The sequence below is a fragment of the Odontesthes bonariensis genome, chromosome 6 (assembly GCF_027942865.1).
Source record: "Odontesthes bonariensis isolate fOdoBon6 chromosome 6, fOdoBon6.hap1, whole genome shotgun sequence".
In the NCBI taxonomy this organism is placed as follows: domain Eukaryota; kingdom Metazoa; phylum Chordata; class Actinopteri; order Atheriniformes; family Atherinopsidae; genus Odontesthes; species Odontesthes bonariensis.
In genome coordinates, this window is record NC_134511.1 from 15739617 (window position 1) to 15765050 (window position 25434).

General features: G+C 40.2%; 5 protein-coding genes across 5 annotated transcripts; 1 reads left to right on the forward strand and 4 right to left on the reverse strand.

Moving 5' to 3' along the window:
* Nucleotides 1–219: 219 nt before the first annotated feature.
* On the reverse strand, nt 220–5568 carry rpl6 (ribosomal protein L6). Its single transcript, XM_075467583.1, has 6 exons — nt 5399–5568; nt 4729–4827; nt 2702–2845; nt 780–828; nt 500–684; nt 220–397 (listed from the first exon to the last, which is right to left on the reverse strand). Exons 1-6 carry the CDS (start codon nt 5543–5545, stop codon nt 245–247), a joined length of 777 nt encoding a protein of 258 aa, XP_075323698.1. The 5' UTR covers nt 5546–5568; the 3' UTR covers nt 220–244.
* A 3773-nt stretch (nt 5569–9341) lies between these two features.
* acaa2 (acetyl-CoA acyltransferase 2) lies at nt 9342–16528 on the reverse strand. Its single transcript, XM_075467589.1, has 10 exons — nt 16404–16528; nt 13812–13978; nt 13587–13715; nt 13043–13159; nt 11665–11812; nt 11368–11543; nt 10533–10662; nt 10337–10407; nt 10036–10190; nt 9342–9944 (listed from the first exon to the last, which is right to left on the reverse strand). The coding sequence occupies exons 1-10, from the start codon at nt 16417–16419 to the stop codon at nt 9863–9865; spliced, it is 1191 nt and encodes a 396-aa protein (XP_075323704.1). The 5' UTR covers nt 16420–16528; the 3' UTR covers nt 9342–9862.
* Nucleotides 16529–16759: 231 nt separating this feature from the next.
* mrpl40 (mitochondrial ribosomal protein L40) lies at nt 16760–18731 on the forward strand. Its single transcript, XM_075467596.1, has 5 exons — nt 16760–16946; nt 17094–17177; nt 17713–17868; nt 18070–18151; nt 18248–18731. The coding sequence occupies exons 1-5, from the start codon at nt 16888–16890 to the stop codon at nt 18473–18475; spliced, it is 609 nt and encodes a 202-aa protein (XP_075323711.1). The 5' UTR covers nt 16760–16887; the 3' UTR covers nt 18476–18731.
* A 16-nt stretch (nt 18732–18747) lies between these two features.
* c6h22orf39 (chromosome 6 C22orf39 homolog) lies at nt 18748–20743 on the reverse strand. Its single transcript, XM_075467597.1, has 3 exons — nt 20552–20743; nt 19570–19737; nt 18748–19459 (listed from the first exon to the last, which is right to left on the reverse strand). Exons 1-3 carry the CDS (start codon nt 20579–20581, stop codon nt 19328–19330), a joined length of 330 nt encoding a protein of 109 aa, XP_075323712.1. The 5' UTR covers nt 20582–20743; the 3' UTR covers nt 18748–19327.
* A 291-nt stretch (nt 20744–21034) lies between these two features.
* ufd1l (ubiquitin recognition factor in ER associated degradation 1) lies at nt 21035–24821 on the reverse strand. Its single transcript, XM_075467593.1, has 12 exons — nt 24696–24821; nt 24339–24471; nt 23584–23616; nt 23370–23491; nt 23005–23135; nt 22848–22920; nt 22697–22765; nt 22541–22609; nt 22417–22467; nt 22221–22309; nt 21818–21902; nt 21035–21630 (listed from the first exon to the last, which is right to left on the reverse strand). The coding sequence occupies exons 1-12, from the start codon at nt 24696–24698 to the stop codon at nt 21559–21561; spliced, it is 930 nt and encodes a 309-aa protein (XP_075323708.1). The 5' UTR covers nt 24699–24821; the 3' UTR covers nt 21035–21558.
* Between the last annotated feature and the right edge of the window lie 613 nt (nt 24822–25434).

Here is a 25434-nt window from a genome sequence, read left to right on the forward strand (position 1 = left end):
ACCAGTGCTTTAAGGCTGTGACCACAAGAAACTAGGATAACACTCAGAACGGTTGACCGTTTCCTTTCCTAGGTTTTGAATCTCTATATTTAGCCTCGAGATGGCTCCAAAGATTTTTCTACTATGCGTCTCTAAATACAGAAATGTGTTCCTGAAATATGTGCAAATTCACCACAGTGCAGAAAATTTTAAGGAAAACAAGTTCACAGATGGCAGAAGTAGGTGGTACTCTTTATTATAACATTTAGAAAACCAGCTTGTGTGGGTAGACACCATTAGACAGGCAGAAGGTGGAGCGCAGGTATCCTTTCAGCTGAGGTTCTTTCTTGATGAGGGGCAGGAGCTGAGCATCAACAGCCTTCTGGTCCTCTTTCCTCTGCTCTGTCAGCTGATATTTCTGCAGAGCAACAAAAAACAAACACACACGTATGGTTCAAGTTCAAGTCCTATAAGCAACTTACTACCAAATGCTGTGATTTGGGACAAAAATACAAGTTACCTCTTTCTCTGTATCAAAGATTTCTCCTTCCTGGTGACGGGGCCTCCTCAGCTTCTTCTTCTTGAAGTAGGCATCGTTCAGGGTTTTGGGGATCTTCATACCAGCGATGTCAACTTTGGTGTTGGTGGCAATGACAAACTTCTGGTGGGCCCTGCGCAGGGGGACTCTGTTCAAGGCAAGAGGGCCTAAATGGGAAAAAAATAGAAAGAACCTTGAGTATAAAGATGCACAATATCAAAAACTGCTTCATAAATTATTCTTCTGCAACGTTAATTCTCACCTGTGACAAGCAGGAGACCACTTGAGAGCTGCTTCAGGAACACCACACGCTAAAAAACAAACATTTGTATAAAATCTGCTGTACTGAGCCATTTTAGATGCAAGACTCCAAAAAAACTGCTACCACAAACATAGGATTTAAAACTATTCAGCTAAACAGGTGCATGTAGAAAATCTATTTAGGCTATTTAGATGGAAAAAAAAAAAAAAAAAAAACCTACAGTACACGCACTCCAAACTTTATGGAGTGTTCTCTGCCCGTCAGCTCCAGCTGAAACAATATTTAGGTCAACTGCAGCTGAAAGTGTGTGTAGGCACACTTGCTTCTATAACTTGCCCATGCAGCATGTGAGTGGGAGAGAGGGGCAGTGTCTGTGATATCGAGGGTGTTACATTATAATTATGCATCCAGCTTTCTTGTTCAACCCACAATGTGCACTTGAGCAAAAACATTGGATGCACCATTCTTCTTGTTTGCAGTTTTTCTTTTCTAATATTGTGTTTCAAAAACGAGAATCATCCCTGCCCTGAAATGAAGTGCAAAATGATGCCAGTCATACAACAGGGCAGCAACAGATACCCTGTTACCATGACTCAAGTCCAGCATTATGCTCCTGAGTGTTATCACTTCTGTTAGGATGTGAACATCTACAATCAGATTTTGTGATGAAAAAATGCACTTTTAACCATACATGTATAGATGAATATTGATATCAATCTTTTCTAAATCCTAGTTAATTGTTTCATCTATACGCCAACTGTGATGGGCTAGCAAAAGCCTAGTTTTTTGGGCTACAAAGTGTTTTAAGATTACGATAAATTATAAAAGCAATGCCTTTTACACGTGACCCATCAATGAAACTGTACATGAAAATGTACATCAATGACAATTGTGTTAAAGGGGATTTCAGTCGTAATATTGTTCACATCTGACAGCAGTACTAACATTTGAGTTGATCGTATCACATGGAGTATCAGTTTCATCCCAGAACACACCCTCGTGGACTTTCATCTTTAATGCGATTTAAGACTTAATTTGACTGAGAATCTGCATCATAAAACAGTTCATGTGTCTGCTTTTAATTACTGCAGCAGAAGCATTAAAAGGGGAACTGCGATATTTTCAACATTAAGCCTCTTTTCTGAGTTGTCTGCAATGTTTTAGAACCCCCCTCAACGCTTTTTTTGATGTTTACTACTGTCTCTGGTATTTGCCTAATTTTGATTCTTCTCAACCTGCTTCAGAATGGCAAGTCATGCGCATGTCCAGAAAGGTCCGTAAAAGCACAATAAACGTCCGTTTTCAAAATAATCAACTCACCGGAGTGGTTACTGGTGTGCACTGGTAATCCATATCAAATTTCGTTGCGAAAAGTTGCTTCTGTCGTGTTTTATTTGGCAGCTCGTTCATGCTCGCACTATTTTCTTAGCGGTGGCCGAGTAATATCAACGAACATCCAGTACAAAATGTCAAATAAAACATGACAGAAGCAACTTTTCGCAACGAAATTTGATATGGATTACCAGTGCACACCAGTAACCACTCCAGTGAGTTGATTATTTTGAAAACGGACGTTTATTGTGCTTTTACGGACCTTTCTAGACATGCGCATGACTTGCCGTTCTGAAGCAGGTTGAGATGAATCAAAATTAGGCAAATACCGGAGACGGCAGTAAACATAAAAAAAAGCGGTGAGGGGGGTTCTAAAACATTGCAGACGACTCAGAAAAGAGGCTTAATGTTGAAAATACTGCAGTTCTCCTTTAATGTACCCTGTTAAGATATCAACCTGACCAGGGCTCCCTGAAAGAAGAGATCTTGTATCTCAATGGGATCTTTCTGACTAATCAAAGAGCAAATACAACAACACAAACCTTTCCAAGAACATTCAGATCTCTAAGTGTATGTGGCAAAATTGTTACCTTTCCACGGTGGCGTCCAGTGAGCAGAATCAAGACCGTTCCTGGTGTGATGGTGGAGCGCAGCTTCCTCTTGTGCTGGCTGAAGGGCTTCTTCCCGTGGCTCTTCAGTTTGCGAGGAACGTCCTCTGTGGGGTAGTAGCGGGGCTACAAAGAGGACAAATTATTATTTTGTGTAAAGCTGCACTGAACTTTTAACATGGGAAAGCAACAATAAGGTAGTGTCTATAAAGCTTTTTTTCCCCACTTTTAAACCCCTATTAGTAGAGCATCAAGGAATGTTTATCAGAGGTAAAAACCTGCAATATTCAGAGAGATCAGCTCCTAGCAGCAGGCTTTCTGTACTTTTTTCTATAATTTCTGACAAAAATGGGAAAAGGCTGTGTGCGGACACCAGCCCTTAAAGATGTGACATCACTGCATCAACAAATGGCAACATGCAGAGGACTGAGCCACGTTCCCATTTAGGTTTATTATTCCTAAAAACAGAACCTCAGTAACTGTGCATGGTTGTGATGGAGTTATCTCCCATCTGTCCTTCACTAAGGGAGTGAACAACTTCATCAGCACAGTCACACATACAGTTGAGTTGAGCTGCGGCTACAGCTCAACCTTCCTCTTTAATTGGACCGGTGTCTTTGGAGCATACAAACACTGGATCAGAATCGAATTATTGATACGAGTATGTCTGGAGCCACATTACTGTAAACGGTGGGACAAAACGCTCGAAACATTCTGCTGCTTCCAGCTTTTTCTGTAGAAGATCGTCACACACGTATGCGTGTCAGAATTCACTGCAGGGCTGTTTTTTTTTTTTTTAGTAGTTACTTGAACGATTTTGTCAGATGAGGCTTCATTTCTAAAATCAGAACTTTATTGTAGCAGAACAATAGACCAGAAATACCTGAAGTGATCTCGAGTTGGCAGTCTTATGCCGCATGTACACCAAGAGCGACTTACGCTACCTGAGCACGGAAATCATTATTTCTCTATGGAGGGTGAGCTAACTGGGCGACCAGAGCGGATTCGCCAGTGGCGAAGAGAACTGAGCTACCAGAGCGGATTCCAGCGATTAAACTCAAGCTAACATTATGGTAATGAGCTATGACGCGGTGCGGCGAAAACTAATGACAATCCAGATTGTAGGGGTCCTACAATCCGCGGGGTTCGCGGAAACAGACGTGTAAACTTTGGTTCCTATCCAAACAATAGTCGTTTAATCCTGAGACTGTTGCAATTGCCGTGTCGAGTGCTTCAATACAATAGTGTAGTAACCCCACGCATACCTTTCTCACTGCAATTAAGTTTTATTTCAAATTTAGTTTGTTTTTCACAGCTGCCTCTGCTATTCCTGCTCTTCTCAGGTGTACCTAATGTAGTTTTACATCATTTGTAACGTGATGTACATCTTGTATAACAAATTGTAAATAACAACACGTTTATTCGTGTCCCTGCCCTCCCTTTCCTCATTTGTTCTTTCTTGCAGTGGTGCTGCACAGCCGCGGGGCCTTTAAAAATGGAACATTCTAAATGTGACGTCACGAGCGAACAAAGCTACCAAAGCAAATTCTCAAGCGAAGCTTCTCCAGCGACCAGGTAGCATAGGTCGCCCCTTGGTGTACACGCAGCATTAGTGGGCTGATCGTCAATCACAATTTCTGTTGCGCGAATGAACGCAGTACTACTAAGAATGTGGCTGTATTAATGTACCCTTACACTTTATTGTTTTCACACAAAGATGGAACTTCGGAGCAAATACAGAGAACCTCGGCCCATTTTTAGTCTGGTTGAGCACATACAAGCAGGAGCGAGACGGACCCCAACTGTATGTTGTGTGTTAGTTCAGGTGAGGAGAACTTCAGTTTTAGTCAGACCAACGTGTCTACATGCATTAGAAAAGTGGTTTTGGTTCAACTTGCACATTTTTTTTGCCAAAAGTTGCCAGTTTATGACAATTTATGTAACAGCTCCAACTGTTATTTGAACTAAATAAACCCAACTCTTACAACAGAAGTTCACACATTGCTCACCATTTTGCGCAGCTTGACAACACGGGTGCCGCCATTCTTGTCTCCTCCAACAGTCTTGACAACGGTGAACTGAGGTCTAGTCTTAATCTTCTTCTCGACCTGGAAGAAAGCGCAAATGAGCGTGAAAAATTATACTAAAAAGTTTTGCATTTCAGATTCTGATGTACTTTACCAACTATCAGAAATACAAACACCCACAGCACAAATATACACACAGAATAGGAACATATATTGACATGGTCATTTTATATAATTTAACTGCATCATGTAAAGATCAAACACTGAATGGTTATAGCACTTGTGCAGCTTGATAGCCACAGGTAGGAATAATTCCCTGTGGCGTTCTGCTGTGCACTGAGGTGGGATGATATTGTCCTTGTGGATCAATTTGTTGAATTGGCATGCTATGACAGATGATAGCGCTGGCCACCACATACTCAATACACTGAGCGTCATCTGACAGATGTTGAAAGGCCACAGTCGCCTCAAAAACATAAATGACTCTGGCCTTACATGTAAAGAGCATTGGTGTTTTTTTTGCTCGTTACAGCTACCAATAAGCACACAGAGAAATCTTAAATCTTCCACCATCTTCAAGCTGGCACTCTGGATGAAAACAGGTTATTGGGTGTTCTAGTCCTCCCTGACGCTGTCATGAGTCCAGCCTCACCTTGGTCTCAGTGGTCTTGGTCTTCCTCTTGTACATAGCCCGACGGGCGTACATAGCCGAACGGGAGTAGCGGCCAATGCCCCGGGCCAGGACCGGGTTCCGGCTCCCGTGCTTCTTCTTGGCAGACTTTGCGTCTCCCTCTGCCATCTAATACAATTCAAAGCAAAACAAATGTTTATTAATGAATTGTTGCAATGACACTGTTGTGTTAATGTTACAGGAATTCAAATTGAGGTGGTTTATTGCAGCAGCCTAATCTAGAAACCGTAGGCTGCACTGCAGCTAGAAAACTAGTGCCAATTACAGCAGTGTAACTCATCAATGATACAACCTCTACTAGAATTAACCGCGCTGCTGGACTAAAATTTGGATTCACTAACGCACAAAACAAAAGGTACATTCCTACTAAAAACCTAAGAATCATTCTTAAGTCGGCAGCTCGCATGAGAGAAATCACCAGAGCAAAAGAAGCATGACAAGTGCGTTCACTAGCAAGCAATTAGCATCACAGCACGGCATGCTAGCTTTATTGGCCATTAGGTTTCTAGGTCTCTTTAGGAGTCAAGATTATGTTGTAAAATCTAACAATGCGACAGTTAAATACTATGGATAAACCACGCGGAGGACTAAGAGAAGAAGAAGCGCTTTTATAAGCAGCGTGGCTAACGTTATGGACTGCACGGAGGCTAACCGGCGGCCTCGAAGTGCCGACATGCTAAACCGTTCATCGTAAGAGACATGACATATAAAGCAAGGTAATAACGATATGTAACGTATCGTCTAAATACGCTGTTTCATCTCATGTTCTCTAAAAATGCCAGTTTTTATTCTATACAACAGATGAAAACAGATTTATATTCTCACAGTAACACGAAGGCAAGGCCATCTTACCTTTGCTATGAAAAAAAGACCGACATCCGGGGATGTTACGTTTATAAGGACGCATGACGATGACGTCTTTACGTCAAGCTTCGATGACTTGATGGTCTTTGTAGTCTTAAGAATGATTTTCTTTAGTCCCGAAAAAAACGTATTTTATTTTGTATAATTTTAATAGCTAATATTAAAAAAAAAAAAAAATCCACAAAATTTTAATGTTCAATATTTCATCTAACTTTTATCTACTGTTTGTAAACAGCGGGGTGATATTCTGTCAGTTTCCACCAAGTGAATGGATGTTCATAAGGTACATAAAAATGATGTTTTTAAAAATAGAATTTAATTTTGATTGTAATTTTACCAACTGGTTTATCAACTAGGTACTTCATTATATAATTAAGTGTTCCCTCCTCAGTTATTCCACTACCTCACAGTGAAACCACTGTACAACGTTTATTTTCCAGAAAACATCATGTGCATAATGAACAATTATCCTTCATTTGGGTCTTTCTAAAAGTGAAAGCTTAAATCTTTATACAACACAGTCATCATTATAGCCGATATTCAGGATAATGGTAGGCATATTTGATTATTTTTGTCATGCTGGCCCTAAAATGCACCACAGTTATAATTAATTGATTAAAAAACTAGTTTACCTTAAAGCATATACTTGTTTTAATATAAATATTCTATTGAAAACATTTTGAGTGTTTCATTGTATATTTAATTTTGAACATTTATAAAAATAAAAAAAACTAGACTGGGATCAATAAGTTTACAGCATTCACTAATTCCTTCTTTATGGTCTCGTATTAAGTTTTTCTAAACAAAACATTAATAACAGGCTGGGGCCCCACAATTCCTCCTCTCTGTCTTTTAGTACAGGAGCCCCACGAGGCTGTGTTCTCCTGTACTCCCTTTACACACGACCAAGGGTGTAACTTTGGCTTTGACATTGGTGGGGACAGGGACCTAATCCCCCCACCCCCACCCCCCAAAACTGCCACAAATGATATACCTTCAGTCGGTGTACAACCGAATCAATCAATGACACACATTGATAGTTTACATGTCTGTTTACTTCTGCCATGAAACGGGTCTCCATGAAACAAAACATTACAATAACAGAAAAAATGTAGGCCTACTTTATTTTCAACTATACAGCATTAAGCAGTTAGTCTAAGTGATTTATATTTAAACAATGTTGGATCTGTCACCTGGACAATAAAATGGGCCATGAATGCCATTTCATTGAAAAATGTTAGCTAAGGATAGCTTTTTTTTGTTTGTCATTATGCTAAGGTGCCCGCCGACGTTTTACAAAGGCGCCCTCGTGATAAATCTGTCTCGTGTTATATTGACGAGGAGTTATTGTGTCACTGTCACAAACATTCTATCATTTGCAGGACATAATGCAACATTAACATATTGACAGCCATTGGATATTCAACTGCACAACAGTCTCTGCAGTTAGTTGTGCCATCGTAGACAACTTGATTCATAGATAACGAGTTTGCCCTGCTAACGGGCTGTGTTCCAAACGTCATTTCATTAGCGAGTGATAGTGTGACTTACAGATTTCTTTGAAAAGTAGCTCCGTATGTCCACTTTTTTTCTTTTGCCTGCCATCTCACTTGGCAGTCATGTGCCCGTGTCACCCACGTTGCACCAAAGATTCTGGAACGTTAGCCTGCCAGAGTAATTTAATAACGTACCGTGTGGTAACACCACTGATTAGCGCAGTGATAGAACCTACCGAAAAGACCTCAGCTTATTTTTTTTTTGGCGCTCCTGCCTCCTAGCAACCATACACAACCTAGAGTCTCACGTGAAAGAAGGGGAAGGCACAGCCAATCAGATTGGTCGTCAGCCTTTGGCAAAGGACTTTTGGTTAACCCTTTCTTCGCCGCAATGCGAATGAGACGGGAGACCGTTTTTTTCCCCCCAGCCCCAGTGATCAAATTGGTGCGGACAAAACGATAATCGCTGGATATTGGTGGGGACGCGTCCCTTATATCCATGCCGAAATTACGCCCATGCACACGACCACAGGCCTACACACAACACCAATGTCACCATCAGTTTCTCAGATGACACAATATTAGTGGGCTTCATTGGTGAAGGAAACGAGACAGCTTACAGGGAAGAGGTTTAGAGGCCAACGGATTGGTATTCTGTTAACAACCCGATGTTAAACACCAGAAAAACAAATTAAATGATCATGGACTTCAGGAAAAAGAAGAATGATCTTCACCTGCCTCTGGTAATAAATGGAGAGACTGTGGATGTTGTCTAACTTCAGGTTTCTGGGCACACACATCTTGGAGGACCTCACATGGACCCACAACACGAGCTGCCAGGTCAGGAAAGCACAACAGTGCCAAAACTTCCTGAGAGCTCTCAGGAAGATGAACGTGTCACACCATCTGCTGCTGTCATTCTACCACTGCTCTGTTGAGTGTCCTGACCTACGGCCCTGTGTGGTACGTGGCCTTGCAGAGAGTAAACTGAAAATCACAAACACAAACCTTCCTGTCCTGGAGGAGATCTCCACCTCCTCCTGTCTCCAAAAAGTAACAAGCATCTTGCAGGACTCATCACACCCAGCCAATCATCTGTTTGAACTACTGCGCTCAGGCAGCCGAACAGTAAAAGTAAGAACCACCAAACAGATGAACCCCTTCAATCCAGAAGCCATCACCATATTGAACAGAAGGCTACAATCACGCAGTCAGTGAATGATTCAATAACTGTCAAATAATGATGCAATAACTGCTGTTGCGTGGAATATTAATTTTACAGCATGTTTGCACTGAGTGCGCCTTCACGCTTGCATGTGTGCCTTTTAAATTGACTGTTTAGCTCATTTAGTACTTTTTTTTGCTCTTTAACTGAGCACCGTTTTACCCCGTGCCTTGGATTTCGTAGTATTTATTTTTGACAATAAAGAAATCTGAATCTAATCAGAGGTTACAGAAATGAACTACAGTTGCAAGCTTACTAACAATCTTTTTTTAAAAAAAAAGATATGACAGAATCGGGTTGATCATGGAAAAACACAGAATTCAATTTTTTTTTCTTTATTTGAACATTTGATTCGGGATGCTTTGACACAGAAGTAGAAAAGTACAGCTGTTGCAGGCGCTGCAGGTTCTGGCAACAATAAACCCAAAAATGGAGTAATCAAGAGCATCATAAGGCAAAACAGATCATTTTAAAAACGTGCTACATATGTTAGCATTGCCAGAGACCTCGCGCTGCCTTTTAGGCACATACATAACAGTCTTCTTCAGGGGTGTGCTACGAGCACAAAGGCGCAGGTCGGAGTTAGTTTTTTATTAATCTTCTGAGGTATCGTATAAATCAACTGACAGAAAGTAAGTACAGAGTCAGCAGAAAAAACAGAGATCACTTCGGTCTCTTTTGCTAGGAAGAAACTTGAGCAGCTGTGCCACATTAGAACATTATTTGGTGTGAAAAAAATGTATCCTCAGAGAGATCTACTGTATTTCATTTCATGTGAGTGGACGATGTGTGCAGGAGATTCGTCTACAGATATCTTTCTGCAACTGGCAGCTTTGTCCATCAGCAGTTCTCGAGGATGATGGCGATGCCCTGACCTCCACCGATACAGGCAGACCCAACGGCGTACTTCCCTCCTCGTCGCCTGTCAGAAACAAACTTTGTTAGTCAAAGCAGACATCTCCCCGTGATATAACTCATTGTGCCTACAGAATAACAGCTAACAACTGCCCTACCTGAGCTCATGCACCAGGTGACCAGTGATGCGTGTTCCAGAGGCACCGAGAGGATGTCCGATGGCGATGGCTCCCCCGTTGACATTGCTTTTCTCTGGGTCCAGTCCAAGAGCCTTGGCAACGGCGAGGTACTGAGGAGCAAAAGCCTCATTCACCTGTGCAAAACAACACCGACATTTATTTTAAGTACATTTTGTTGACAGCTCATCCAAACCTTTAATAAAGTAATATTTTAAAACCAGGCCTAGAAATTCAGTCATTTGTTTGTTGTATTTCTTTCCCCCCTCCACTGGTTACGCACCTCCACGAGATCCATGTCATTGAGGGACAGACCCGCTTTTTTAAGAGCTTCTGTAATCGCAGGGACCGGACCTAAGACCATCAAAGGAAACCAGAGTTTCTTATCAAGGGAAACAACGTTCAGGTTTATTAAATCATTAATTCTGTTTAATTCAAATGGTGTCAAATTACATCTCTGTAACAGAGGTGTCACTCACCAATTCCCATAATGCTCGGGTCACAGCCTGACACATGATAGGCCACAATTCTGGCCAGCGGAGTGAGCTTGTGTTCTTTCAGCGCATCCTCACTTGCGATCACCACGGCAGCAGCGCCATCAGAGACACCCTGCAGATCAAAAGGAGACTCAGATTTAGGAATTGCAGACTTCTCCTCCTGGTACAAGTAAAATTGCTGCATGATATTCACATCTACCTAGATTTTACTGTCCCTTCCAACAAATTGTAACTGGTTCAACAGCTAAAAGTAGGGCCGGTCGGTGGCGTAGTGGGTTAAGCAGCCGCCCCATGTACAGAGGCTACAGTCCTCGCTGCAGCTGGCCCCGGTTCGACTCCCGCACCGAACGGCCCTGTGCTGCGTGTCTTTCCCCTCTCTCTGCACCCTGCTTCCTGTCTCTCTCAAACTGTCCTAACATTAAAGGCATAAAAAGCCCAAACAAATACTTTGAAAAAAACCCAAAAACAGCTAAAAGTAATCATTCTTTCAAGAGAACAAAACCCAGTGTCATGTCTTCTTTTAGTAGCCTTAGGGGAGCTTAATACACCACCACTGGATCTGTCATCAAAAACAGAATTAGCCTTTTCCTCCGGTTCTTCTTACATATGTGACTTTATCTAGAGATAGAAAACTACAATGTAATACTTTTCCTTGGAATAAAATAAAGCTAAAAAACAACTACAAGGGCAACTTTCAGGGTACCAAAGCTGAACAATTTAAGGTGAAGATTGAGAATTTCTCTTATTGTTCCAGGATTTAACACAGATGAATTCAAATGAAGTTGTATCCATGAGAAGAGGGAGCACATAAACTCACCGAAGCGTTAGCTGCTGTGACGGTCCCTCCCTTCTTGAACACAGGAGCCAGTTTGGCCATTTGTTCTAATGTGGTCTGAGGCCGAGGGTGTTCATCCTGAGCCATGGACACCTTGCCTTTCCTTGCTTTCACATCAATGGGAGCAATTTCAGCGGTGTAGCGACCACCCTCATGAGCTGTAAGGAGAAAAGTTACAGTCTGACTATTAAACAACTTCTGCGTTGCAGAAAATCATTATCTTAGAGAACTGATGCTACAATATGTTAAAAAATGCATCAGAAACTACCGCCTGCTCACCTGCCTTCCACCTTTGTTGAGTCTGGTATGCAAAGTTGTCGCAGGCCTCTCGTGTGATCTGGTATTTTTCTGCCAGGTTTTCTGCTGTGATGCCCATCGGGATCTTAATGTGCAGGTCAGTCAGACCCGCCCACAAAGTGTCCTCAAGCTGTCAGGCAGGTGAGGACAGGTTTAATTTTTGTGTAAACATTTACAGAACAATAACACACTCATCTTTCTGTTAATTCATGTTTATATGTGCACAAATGCTCAGAGATTAGAGGGGTGCACTATGAAGAGAGATTAGCTGCTTAACGAGTCATGTTGGGAAGATTACCATGGCAACTTAGTCTGAACTCAAAACCTGCTCAAGAGCAGTTTAAGTTTTGGATAAAATCATCTGGACAAAAAGCAAAAGCCTTTCATTGATTTTTCTCCCAGACAGCAGATTCATTTAAATGTTGTCGGGCAGGATGTTGAAACCTGATGTCTAACACTGCAACAAAATTTAAAACTCGTAACTGAGGTTTAACAAACGCCGGATTGTAATAGCTTAACTGGCTGGCATTTTAATTGGCAAATTTAACCACAATTCAATGTTTATCCAGAGACAACTTTTTAATATGCATTCTATAACATGTGGATATTAGTCCTAAACCCTTTTGACCTGAACTCTGTGTTGACTTGCGATTTAGCTTCTACAGCAGAAGGAACAGCTCAAATGTAAACCTGTTAAGCCAGCAGAGACACTGCATTTACACTAAAATAGCGTGTAGGTTATGGTCTGTGTTACCATGGTAACCATGTATTCCGTTGTTGAATCAGAATGGGTTATATATGTTTTTATATCTTGTTACAATTTGCCAACAAGCAGTTTTACAGCTTACTGCTGACATCGGATCCAACACACACTAAGACATATTAGTCGATAAAATTTCACTTTGGTCATTGATGTTATTAAGGTACATTGTCAGAGCCAAACGCACTTATCACATTAAAAGTTACGATTTTTATGTGCGGCTATCATGATATAAAGCGACACGCATGTGTTAACCTACCAATTTGCGCAACTAATAATTTTTTTCTTTAACAATTCTTATATTATTTTTCACTGTTATCCATTCAAACAACCTGCTCTTTTTATGAATGAGGGGTCAGGTGATTGTCATATTTTGTGCTGACGAAGCATTAAATGATACACAGAACACCCATTTCATGTGAGCGCACACAGACCCTCAAGAGGAAAGCTTCACAAAACAAAGAAAGATCATAATTAACCGTCGCATTTCCCTTTTATCTGACAGCAGGTTTAGGTTTTTAAAGGCTGGCTAACACAAGGAAAGCCTGGCAGTGGTGAACTTGCCTCACAGTCATAGAAAAAAATCAAGCAAAAACAAACCTTGAGATCGAATCCAAACTTTGTACCAAAGCGGATGTTTCGAACAGCGTACGGAGCCTGGCTCATACTCTCTGAGCCTCCACACAGGACCACCTCTGACTCCTTGAGGCAAATCTCCTGCAAACACACAAGTAAAGCACAGGCTTTTGTTTTGGAGCAACAAGCAAAAGAATAAGATGTATTGGGCTAAATATATGGAACATGTTGAATTTTTACATTCATTTTACATTCATCCTCTTTAAACTGCACAACTTTGGTGACATTATATGTTGTATGTCAGATTATTAGAACCACATATAATCAATCACAAAGTTAGGACTCAAATAAATCATAATGAGGTTGATTAATGCAGTATAATTGTACGACACACCAGCCTATAGGGCGGTATCATAATGATGCAGGCAATATAAAAGTAGACTTCATAGCAGAACAGTTATACTGAACTCCATTAAATAGTAGGAGTGCATCTAAACATTCAATAATACACCTTCCTCCACATTTGTTTCCCATTAAGGGTGTTTTTTGGTCTTGATGGATTGCTTACATGAGCACCATTGATGATGGACTGGAAACCAGACCCGCACAGTCTGTTCACAGTGAGAGCAGGCACTGGGATGGGAACACCACACCTCAGACCGACATGACGAGCAATGTATGGAGCATCAGCTGAGCTCTAAAATAGATTATGAAGTAAGAAAAGTTAAAGTTTAGCAAACAAACACAAATAGTTCTAGCAAATATTTGTTGTGATCAAAGTCTACCGGAGTACCTGCATGACATTTCCCATGATGACGCTGTTTACAAGCTCTGGAGCCACGCCCCCTGCAGCGAGGGCAGCTTTGGCTGCATGCTCAGCCAAGTCTGTCGCACTGTGATCCTTCAGCACGCCACCGTAGGTACCGAATGGAGTGCGCTTGGCAGCTACAATAAACACACCTATGGAAGAAAAAGAAGCACCATTGTGTCAACATCTTCCTCCTCTAAGCCAACGTCAGATCCCAGCAGCAACGGAGGAAGGGGAAAAAAGTGCAAAAACCTAAAATACATGAAAAAATGTTGGGTTTTTTTCACATCAGGTCAGTTAATTTTATTTCAACCAGATGTGACGTTTCTTTATAAGAACAACACGCCAGTGGTACAGAGTGAGTAGGTATGGTATCTGGAAGTACATGATGTCCTGACCTGCACTGGGTGCTCATTTTGGTATGGACATTTTGGATCTGGTGGAGTGTATCAAGTGTTGTGTAATATGCTCTACTTTTCGATGAGAAAATGCCCTGAACAACAAAGTCAGCTAAAAGCTACAGCGACATAAGAAAAGAAAAGTGAAAAATAAAAACACATGGAGGGAAAATGAAACTGTAAATAACTGAATTTTTATTTTAGCAAATTCATTAAGCAATTAAAAAACTTTTCATTTTATTTTTTTGCTTGTACTTTAAGTTTCTCATTTATTTGCTATGACAATACACAGGTTATGACATACAGATGAACAATGAGATTAAGTGCCGCTCTATGTGGCCTATAGTTAAAAAAAAAAAAAAAGCAGCAATAAAATTTAGACACATTTTTTTGTTTTTTTTTATACAAATACAAGATTCTACCCAGTGGTGTGCATGAATGCATTCAATTGAGCATGTTCGTGAGTTGTGTTCATATTTTCTGTGAATTTTGAAATGAACAAGGCCGTTTTTAAAGTGATGAACACCACAGCTCTTCAACAACATTCTTGTGGACTGTGAACTTATCATGCTGAGTTGTGCCTGCACAAACCTTGCAGGTGCATGCTCAAGTGGAAGCCACTTGCAATGATTTCTACAACTAATGCTATTGCAGTAGGACAAATACAGACATGTTTAGTTACAGACACGTGTAAAACTACGCAAAAACACTGACAAACAATGTACTTTAAAAAAAAAAGGCGTTTCAGAGGACGATTGTGAAGTAGTAAGTTGAACTGTTGTTTTGGCCTTGGCTCAGGCAGCTGCGCGTCTGCAGACTCTGTCCTCATCTGTGCTCTGCACTGACACTGAGTATCAGTTTATCTGCTGCTGTGCACTCACATCAGATTTTGTTAAATAGATGCTGGTCTGTTTTCATCATTTCTTTAAGGTGTACAGCATTGCGGTTGTCACTAAATGTTTTTAAATTTGAAATTTTCTCACTCGCTGCTGAAGTTGCCTTCTGTTAGTGTGTTGTTCATTTCGTTTGTGACTGGGCCTCTGCTGGCCAATTTACTTCAATCGGAGCACAAAATAATCTCCTCAAGTAGGCTAGCCACTAAAAGTGTCTTTTGATTTGATTTTTTTTTTTTTTTAAATTCACAGTTTTGATTTCGACTATCTTGGATGGTTAGAACCAAAATCGATAAATACATGCAAATGCACAGATGGCCCCGGGGCCCATGTTCTAGTATTTCATAGACCTCCATAATACTATGTGCCATATAAGTAAGCTAGCTCAGAGAAGTACTTATAAGATTTAGATCAGATTTATTGCTATACACATGAAATTTGTCCTCTGCTTTTAACCCATCCAGGTTGGCACCTGTTGACACACACATGCAAATGCACAGGGTCACACAATTATAGAGACAGATGCCATACACTGGAGCGGTGGGCAGCCATTCACAGTGCCCGGGGAGCATTGGGGTACGGTGCCTTGCTCAAGGGCACCTCGGCCGTGACAAAGAGGACGACTTACATCACTCCAGCTGTCAGTTTCACCAATCTTTTTGAGTGACGAGAGTGGGAATCGAACCGCCAATCTATTGGAACAAGTTATTGGACGACCCACTCTAATCACTGAGCCAAGAGAGAAATGAATGTGAACTTAGTTTGGAATTTCTATGAACATTAACTAGTTCAATTTGAATCTGCATGACCTGAACTTTGAACCAGGTGTTGTTAAGTGCCACTTGCCAAGTGTGAACTTGCACAACAGTAATTACACAAAGTATTATGATGATGACTATGGTTAAATTTCTCAGTAACATGTTAACTATGATTATCTAAAAGAAAGCAATTATATGAAATGATGTTTTGCAAATTTTCCCACAAAAAAAGAATCACGAAAGAGCTGTTAATTATCTTGACACCATCCTGTCACCTTTCGCCTACATTCAGTGACGTTATGTCCAGCAAAGGGTTTCAAATGTCCTTTATGACATTTACAGTTATCTAATAAAATAAAAAATGGGTTCAATTTGACAAAAGTACCATTCATTTCAGATAACTGATAGTTAAGCACTGTAGCACAACTTGTACATATCTGACATGAGCTATTTCAGTGCAGCACATCCATAATGCAACGACTCTGTCTGCTGTTCGCATTAATACTGAACTTAAACATGCCTATTTACCTCGGAGAAGTGCCATGATGTTGGTTCAACGATCTTCCAGTCAGAATAAAACTTTAAGACCGATATCTTGCTGTGGCACTCTCAATCTGTCCAGGGTGAGTGTGAATATGAGCTCACAGCGACCTTTCCCCCAAATAATGCACTTTTTATTCGCACAATGAGATTCGACTTCAATGTCCCACTTAAATTTATGAACACAGCTAGTTAGATAGTAAATATATTATGAACTGATATTTTATTATATTTTAGATAAATATATTAATTACATATCTTATATTTATTTGATTTTTTTTCATTTTGCGCTGCAAAAATACACGAAAATGCGGGGCCGTAAAGTGACATGCGCGCATATTTTGAACGTCATCTTTCTGCGACCTGCCTGTTCTGTCAATTAGGCAAGGAGACAAGTGAAGCGACATGTGAGCGTTTCTGTTATTCTGGCCCCGAGTGTGAGTTTAAAGTGAAACAACAGGGAGTTGGAAACATGTCTTTGGTATTTTCTCGCTGTCTCTGCGGGGTTTTATCCCGCCAGGCTGCGTCACGGTAAGTGTGTGTGGTACGATACGAGCGACCTTTGCTTCCTACCTACAGCTAACTCAGTTAAGGTTATACAGGAGAAATGCTGATAAATCGGTTCCCTAGCTGATTCATACCGCTCTCATGACTGGGTTTCTCTGTGTTTGTGTGCAGCTTGCATTTGGGAGAACACCAGCATGCTGTCCAGAGTCCCTGGTTCGCTTCAGTGATGACACTAAAGACATCAGCTCCTCTGAGGTATGATGATAAAAGCCTGCTGATACAGGTCCATCCGTGGGAGAATATGTACACATTATATGACGGTGTTAATTTAGACAGATGACTCGTGTAGCTGCCAATCTAGTGATCATCATCATCATCTGATCAGTCTGATCCAGTCCAGCCTGCTGTGCTTAGTTTTCCCTTCAGTGTTAAAGCATATAAAGACATGGTTTGTGTTGTTTTGTGCGTTTTATTTTTGGGTGATTTTTAGTTTGATTCATTTTTCAAGGACAAAAGTTAGGAACACTTCTCAATACAGTTTATTACAGTATGACACCACATCTAACTTAAACCTCGATAATAATCATGGAACTAATTTTAGTGATAATGTCCCAGAAAAATGTACATTGTGAAACTTGTAAAAGTTAAATTTATGTTAAAGCTGTACTGAAAAACAATACACTGTGTGGGTGTATCTAAATGGATAGTGTGTGTGTTATTTCTTAATGTTTCAAAATCCATCTCGTGATTGAAAAATGGTCTCATAGAGATGTGGTTTGTGTTGAAAAAGAGCCGAGCCGAAAAAGAAGAAGAAAGTGGACCCTAGGAGGGAGCAGATGTTGCGGGAGCGGCTGAAGAAAAAGCTGAAGAAGCTGGAGAGGGTTCCACCTGAGCTTATCCCCATTGAGGACTTCATCACTCCGACCAAATGCTTGGACGAAACGAGGTACAACTCATTTCACTGTCGTTCCTCACCACGACTTACATTCAAACAGCATCAGAACACTTGCTAATGTTTGTTTTACATGGTTTCTGATTGCAACATATATCAAATGCTTTTATGTGTAATTTGTCTGTATTCAACTTACTCTGGATTGGATCTTTCCTCTCTGACTTTAAAATTTGTGTTCATTATTCTCTTACAAAGGGAGCGTTCCGCTCCAAGGCTGTCATTTGAAGAAAGTGAGGGTCGGGCTCTGTTGCTGAAGGATTGGAGTCGATACAAACAGGTTCCAGTTTATCTTAGACAAATTTATCACCAAAGCTTTAATCTGAAATGTCCCCTTTTGAGCTCTTCTTTTTTTTTTTTTTTCACTATCTTGCAGAAGCAGCACCTGGCGGAAGTGGAGGCCATTGAAGTTGCTTTGGAAGCACAGAGGGAAGCACTGGAGGAGCTGAAGTTGGAGTCTGAGGAGTTGTACCAGGCAGCACTGAAGCCAGACCCGCTTCTCTTTCCCTTCACTCAAGAAGGCCCTGCCTACACACCGCCGATCCAAAATTACGACGGTCCTGATGGGAAATATAACAACGTTACTAAAGTGTATACACAGTGATGGACCTGAAACTCCTGTGGGTGCAGCCGCTGTGTCTTCTTTCAATGTACATGTTTGGACATAAATCTGTTAGCCAAGAAACCGTTTTACAGCCTGTAATTCAGAACGCTTCCCTGAATTGTCATGATTTTTATGAGACTCTGTCACATCAGCATTTGCTCCAATATTCGTGGAAATTATGCATCAACTTGTCTTTCTCTTTCACACCCCTGTTAAAAAATAGGAGTAAAAATAAAATATGTACATTTTTTAATAATCCAACTGGTTCTGAATTATTTAACATTCTGTGTTCAGTTTTATTCAGAATTCATTCCATAACGGCACACTTCCACCACATGTTGAAATTATAAGGCTGAATTCTGGCATATTTAACATAGCAATAAGAAATAATCACAAGTTTTACTACAGCATGCAAGAACAACATTTTTTCAAGTTTGCTCGCACTCTTAACATGGCGATGCTCCTGCTCGATGGCAGTATTCAAAATGTTAAGTGCCTCTTCAGATTTAACCCCTACGAAAACAACGCATTTCAGATTCCTCACTGCTTGGGTAATATATTCTCAAATCCGATATTATAGAATGTATTTTCAATGGGTGCCTTGGTGTGGTCAGCCTCTGCTTTGCTTTCCTCACGCTTTGTAGCATTCAGCTTTTACAAATAACAGTACCTTTCATACAGAGATCATGTTGTTTTTCAGGTTGATCGAACGCTGTCATCCTCGTCACTGTCCACTAGATGCTGCCAAAACTGGGTATTTGCACACAGCGCTGAGTACGCTCTAATGGATGTCCATTAAGTGAAACTCAGCATACTGTGAAAGTTCATGAAGCAGGAGCAGCGTTCAGAAATTCAAGAGTCCTGTGAGTTTTCTTGGTTTAAGGGCATGTGCCAGTCTCTTGGAGGTTCCTGCCTCAGTTCCCACACTGGGGTGAAGTTTCTTTGCTGTGCCACTCGGTTCCTCTCACTATTCTGCAGTGCTTCCTGCAACACAAACACAAAATGCATTCTTTACGACATTCAGACAGCCTGGAGAGTGTCATAAGCATCACAGGGTCGAGGGTTTTAAACAATGTGATTTCCGGCAGCTGCACCTTCGCCTCTTTGCCCCCGTGTTTCTCCCACTCTCTGCAGTAACTGTAGTCCTCTTTCCATTGTTGGCAGGATGGGGTGGTGCCATAGGCATAGTAGTGGTGAAAAAAATTTAAGAGAGTTTTGCAGTGTCTGAACTCACTCCAGTAGTCTTCACAATCTCTTGGTGGCTAAATGGATAAAGATAAAAGTCATCAGTCAGACTAACGCATACAGTTTAAGCCTTTGTGTTTAATTGCTAGTAAATCACTGCAGTGTATTTGTCTCCGTGGTTACATCCCATAGACCTCAAGTTGACTATAATGCGAGACCACATTAGGATATGCCTGGAGAGTACCAAACTTTTGTGGCTTAAATTCCAGTCACGTCAACATTGAAACCATATGTGAAAAGCCATTTGGAAACAAACATGCCAGAGTTAAGTTCAAAAGAATGCAATAAACTTTGCACCTGTAGGTGCAAACTTTTCACCTGTAGTCAGGTTTTAAAGCTTTTGGATGTCACTGATCCGTAGCTTAAAAACTTAGTAAATGACGCCACAGATGCATATAAATATATTGCCTTAAATATTTGAACATTACTAAATTAAATCCTCGATTTACATGAAAGCTTCTAAAAGTGCGTTGGTCTTGAAAGTTTTGTTTACAGGGACAGCTTCCTGCTCAAAACACGATATGTGCTTGGTCCAGTTAAAATAATTACAAATCTTAATAGGTCATTCACAGATTTTACAAAAAAAGCCAGATTTAAAGGAAATCATTAGGAAAAAATAAAACCGTAAAGCTCACCGCTCCTCTTTGACATTGCTCTATAGCAGCTAAGGCTACTTTATTTTAGCAGCTAAAGCTAATTTCTTTGCTAAATACTTCGCCAAGATTGACCTTTCCTCATTTTTAGCCAGCATGGTCAAGAACAAAACAAATTAAATCAAATGACACCGTGGTGGACATAAAGAAACTGGAAATGCATTTTTGTGTAAATTACCTTCCACGCTGCTTTCCTCGGCTGGTCCATTGCTAGCTACCATAGCATTAACGGCGGCAGCACTTCCGGTTAAATTTAATTTCAAAACAAAGCACCACAGTTCAGCAACGCTAACTTTGAAAAATACCCCAAAGCACTTTCGAGGGGGCTACAAACGTCACAAGCATACACGTGTGCATGGCTGTGGATCGCTACAGTTATTTGAAACAATTTATTTAAAAACACTTGAATTCAAGTCAAGTACTTGTCAAACATGGAAGTTTCTTCTTGGTGGTTACATATTTGTTGTATATTTTCTATCCAATGGAGTTATAAGCAGTATTTGTAATTTTATCCAAACTATAACCACTTCACTCATAAATGAAAACCCCTGCATTAACCATCTACTAATTTTGAGATAAATATGTTTAATTCAGGTTAACTACTCCAGTCTCATTTAGTTGTACGTTGAATGGCATTAAAAAAATAGTTATCAACGCCAAGTCATTTCAAAACACAATCTTTTTATTTGTCTATAAATAAACCAAGAAAAAAAATGTATTACCATAACTCAGAGAAAACAAACAGCCAGCCACATTTTTTTTAATTATAATTAAAACAAAAGTATTATTGCTCCCATCCTGTCATAACAATGGGATGTTGGATGTAGCATGTTTAAGGTGAATTTTAAAAAATATAACAATTCCCGAAAAGATTGGACGCTCAAAGGTAACTGCAATTTTGTATCATGACAACAATAAATTTCAAGTTATTCTTTGTGTTGGTGATACACATTATATTCTGCCTAGTTCAAAATAAATCCATCACCCTGAAGTTGCAAATACCAAATTACAACCGACAGTGATATTTTGCTCCTTTTGAGCAAAATATCACTGTCTATAATCAAACCTCAACAGCAATGCTCCTGTTTGGAAAGGACAGAGAGGCAAAACCCCAGTGATTCTGCAGTCAGTTTTTACTTTGCTGCTGAAGGTGCCAAGCAAGCCAAACTCTCCATCGGTAACTCTTCAAGGCTTTCTGCCCTTCTTACGTAGCGACTGTCCTTCTCCAGAAAAGGCGATGAATCGGTTTATATCATCCTGAGAAAAATAAAAGGATTCTGACTGTAACTGGAAAATGTGTCATTAGCCTTTTATAAGGGAAAGCGATTTAATAATGAAACCAAAAAGTGCTATGGAAAGTAGCTGCAACAAAATGTGCTCAAGCACTAAGAACACGTGGAAGAAGAATGAATTAACATCTGATTCAATTATTCACATTACTTACGTCATCTATAAATCTCCTGGGCTGAGGTCTGGAGTTTCTGATGAAGGTGATCTTGCCAATTTTGAATTCGTAGTTGGGAATGCCTCTGTGAACAGAGATTAAACATTATACCAAGCACAGATGAGATGGTCCGAAGTTCAGAGACATGTAGTAAAACAAAGACTGAAGAGGTGTTTCCAAACGCTGCAAAATGCAACAGACTGTTTGAATTCATTCTGTTAAGACCATGCTGACAATGATGGCTTGTTTAAATCTTGGTTTCATGTTATTCCTCATCTCTCTCACTAAAGTCTCCAATCAACTAAAAGCATAACTTCCTCTGAAAATCAAAAAAAAACAAAAAACTGTAGAGCTATTATGTGACAAAAGCTTTTATTTTTAATGTCTTCGTGTGTAAAATCACCTTTTGATGTCACTTGGGGCGAGAGGAGCAGGACTGGGCTCAATCCCTTTTGTCTTTCCGTCCAAGCGATTGCCAGAGCCAGTGAAAGCCTTCAGATATGAAACACAGAAGTCACAGCAGCTCCATCACCACACTAATCAATCATCCTAAATAGTTACTATGTGTTTGAAAGCAAACTACAGCAACATATACTTACTCTAAATCCTATATCCATCTCAGCATAACTACTGGGGTCTGCCTCTTCCTCCTAACAAGAGACATGTTTTATCACATTGTTCAGAGGACAAATTGTGCAGCAACTTTCAGGGTTTGGTCCTTACTGTTGGTTCTTCCTGGTGCTGAGGTCGTCGCTCAGGCTCTTTGTAACCCAAAGGAGCGTCGAAATCAACCTGAGCAACAGAGTCATGACATAAAACTGAATAAGCAAAGGCAACAGAACGGTTTGCTTTTTGCTGAATTAATAATGAGGGCCTTACGTTCATATCGCACTCGATGATGGAGACTGCTTTATCTGGTTTGGTCTCCATTACTCGTAGCTCATAGATCTGAAGCAAACACAGGTTTCACGACCAGTGGGACACAGTAAAAACGGCACAATACAAACACTTTTTGAATCAATTAATTCACCTTTTCATTGTAGTTGATAGCAATGACATCACCAGTCGTCAGGCAAGCAAAGTTTCGCAGTGCATTCTCCAGTCTGTAATAAATGAACAGCTTCACTTCAGCCAAACGCAAAACCTGAGGAAGGGTGAAATACATTTTCCCACATGAAGGTTCTTACACTGCCTTTGGGTTTGTTATGTCCAAGAAGTCTGGACTCTGAGGCTGGAACTTTGAGTAAGTGGCCACCATGAGGTTGACACTTTCCACTTGGACCAGACCACCTTCCTCCAGCAGGAGATTCTGCATCATCTGCAACGAGCAAAATTAGCCAAACATCAGTTCTACCACAACTGTTTCTTACAGGGTGACATTAAAATAGTTCAATCAGGACTGAAAAGTTCAGACGATAAAAGACATGCAATCGGATATCATCTCTGCTCTGAGATCACATGAAAAAAATTTCTATGAGCTCTTTTGTTCTTTTGACCACAATTTATTTTTGTTTCAATGATTTAAAAATATATATATGTTATTGTTTCTCACCCAGTGTGGCAGGTAACAGATTCCCTCATCGGCCACAAACTCCAGAACACCACAGTGGGTCATTCTGTCTGAGTTCTTGTTGGTCAGCTTGAACAGCATTGGATAGGTGATATTAAGCCGGCCTGTACAAAAGAAAGAAAACAATAACAAGAGTCACAGAAGGTCTAAAGAGAGTAGCTACAATGAAGAAGAGCTCGATTTTAATTGCACTTACTGAGCTGGTCGAGAGCTGAAGGCGGCATGATGACTGAAAAGAAAGGAAAGATCAGTTATTATTACTGGCATAAACAAGCTGTGTTGTCATAAACATGAGAATGGTGTGACTCCAATATCGCCTAAGATATTGAGAATTATCTAAAATGTCTAGCTATTAGTATATGAAAAAGATTTAATTTATTCTTTGATTTTATATATCATAATTTATATATTGTGCCATATAAAATTGAACTTTAATGGCTATCTTTAAAAAGAAAAAAGAAATGTACAAATTGGGCAGAAGTTTAATTGCATCTGTTTGAGATAAAGTGATGAGAAGATACGAAGCGTCTTGCAACACGCCCAACTGAATACGAGTACACTAAAAGTCAGCTACAGAGTATTTTCTAATCATAGATTGATTATGTTTGGTCTCTAAATTTAAAAAGTTGTGAAAATGTTCTTAAATTTTCACATAGCCCAACATATCTCATGATGTCCTGATCAACATTTCAAAATCTAAAGTTAGGAGGTTCATACACAAATTCCTGTTTTATTTTCTGAAAGATGTCCTCAATGAGAATCGTGTTTGGGTAGATTTTACAATTAAACGGCCATTTTTGCTCCATTTTGGAAACACTACATTAAAATCTGGTGTTATAGGCTCATGAGGGACAAGAGCCAGAAGAGAAGAAAGAAGAACCGAGACATTTTTATCCCTTGAACTGTCCTGACTGCATAAAACCCTTTTTGTTGGTTTTGTTTAGGACTCACTTTTGCCTCCTTTCTCCACATCGGAACGGTCATTGGGTCCCGCCAGCATGGACACCGAATAGCAACGGTACTGAGTGGAGAAGCGGTTCTGGAAGCCCCGGGCCATCGGGTGATCAAATACGTGGAAGGAAAACTGTGGAACAAGCCACAGTCTTTCAATAACACACATAGAAGCATTTCGATAGTTTTGTGTGGATTGGTAGCATCCATGTAGGACTTTAATTTGATCATGACAGAGCATCTTTGTGCTTGTCGGTGGTGTTGTTGTTAGCCGCTCGTTAGCTTAACTGCCGCAACTACGATTTATCTAAATAAAAACTTGACGTCAGTAGTGACCAAGGTCAGCAAGCTACTTACCATGTTGATGGTTTAGGTTTTATTTGTCAAAAGGCTGGAGTTCAAATGCCTGTTTCGGTTTTTCTTATATTTGTTCTGTCAACAGCCACTGTTTTCCTTCTTCTCCCGGAAGCTCATAAGCTGTCAGAGGGAAATGACGACATCGCAGACGCCAGCCAATCCCCTTAAAGCAACGTCATTCCATTCGCTTTTAATACGTTATTTCACGTAACGGCTGCCACAAACAGGGATGATAAACCACTTTTCTTGTAGCACACATGGAAATACAGGGGAAAACTCGGCGGTAGATACTCCATAAAGTTGAAAATAGCTGCAGCAGGCAGTGATATATAATTTTAGTGACATGCATAAATCGCATAGCAGAACACAAATCATTCAACATATGATTTCAGGGATTTTTAAGTAGGTGTTTCAACTGTTTTTGGAACAGCTATAGACAGAGATTTGGCATGAACTAGGTAAAACCACAGAATTTTATTTCCAAGGTCAAAGTTATAAAACTATAAATAGTATTTAAAGTAATAGTAATAGTATTTAAAGTATTTAAAAAGTATTTTCTGTCATGGCAATGTATTGGTTATAGTTTAACAAGTTTTCTGTCAGATAATCCATGACGCTTGTGTTCACATGGCTAGAATATGTTGTTGAAATTGAGATTAGTCAATCTTATCTTGAAATTTATTGTCCATGCCACCCATCTTGGTCAACACTGAAATCATCTGATTTTGGCTTAGCACCA

Coding starts and splice junctions, on each gene's coding strand:
- rpl6 (XM_075467583.1), bottom strand. CDS start 5,545: ATGGCAGAGGGAGACGCAAAGTCTGCCAAGAAGAAGCACGGGAGCCGG. Junction 829..2,701: donor CTGGACGCCACCGTGGAAAG/GTAACAATTTTG, acceptor TTTGTTTTTTAG/CGTGTGGTGTTCCTGAAGCA. Junction 685..779: donor TGGTCTCCTGCTTGTCACAG/GTGAGAATTAAC, acceptor TTTCCCATTTAG/GCCCTCTTGCCTTGAACAGA.
- mrpl40 (XM_075467596.1), top strand. CDS start 16,888: ATGTCTTTGGTATTTTCTCGCTGTCTCTGCGGGGTTTTATCCCGCCAG. Junction 16,947..17,093: donor TCCCGCCAGGCTGCGTCACG/GTAAGTGTGTGT, acceptor GTTTGTGTGCAG/CTTGCATTTGGGAGAACACC. Junction 18,152..18,247: donor ATTGGAGTCGATACAAACAG/GTTCCAGTTTAT, acceptor ACTATCTTGCAG/AAGCAGCACCTGGCGGAAGT.
- c6h22orf39 (XM_075467597.1), bottom strand. CDS start 20,581: ATGGACCAGCCGAGGAAAGCAGCGTGGAAG. Junction 19,738..20,551: donor CGAGGAAAGCAGCGTGGAAG/GTAATTTACACA, acceptor TTATCCATTTAG/CCACCAAGAGATTGTGAAGA. Junction 19,460..19,569: donor ACGGGGGCAAAGAGGCGAAG/GTGCAGCTGCCG, acceptor TTTGTGTTGCAG/GAAGCACTGCAGAATAGTGA.
- ufd1l (XM_075467593.1), bottom strand. Junction 22,468..22,540: donor AGCACCAGGAAGAACCAACA/GTAAGGACCAAA, acceptor GTCTCTTGTTAG/GAGGAAGAGGCAGACCCCAG. Junction 22,310..22,416: donor AGATGGATATAGGATTTAGA/GTAAGTATATGT, acceptor TCATATCTGAAG/GCTTTCACTGGCTCTGGCAA.
- acaa2 (XM_075467589.1), bottom strand. Junction 11,544..11,664: donor TCAACAAAGGTGGAAGGCAG/GTGAGCAGGCGG, acceptor TTCTCCTTACAG/CTCATGAGGGTGGTCGCTAC. Junction 9,945..10,035: donor CACCTGGTGCATGAGCTCAG/GTAGGGCAGTTG, acceptor TGTTTCTGACAG/GCGACGAGGAGGGAAGTACG.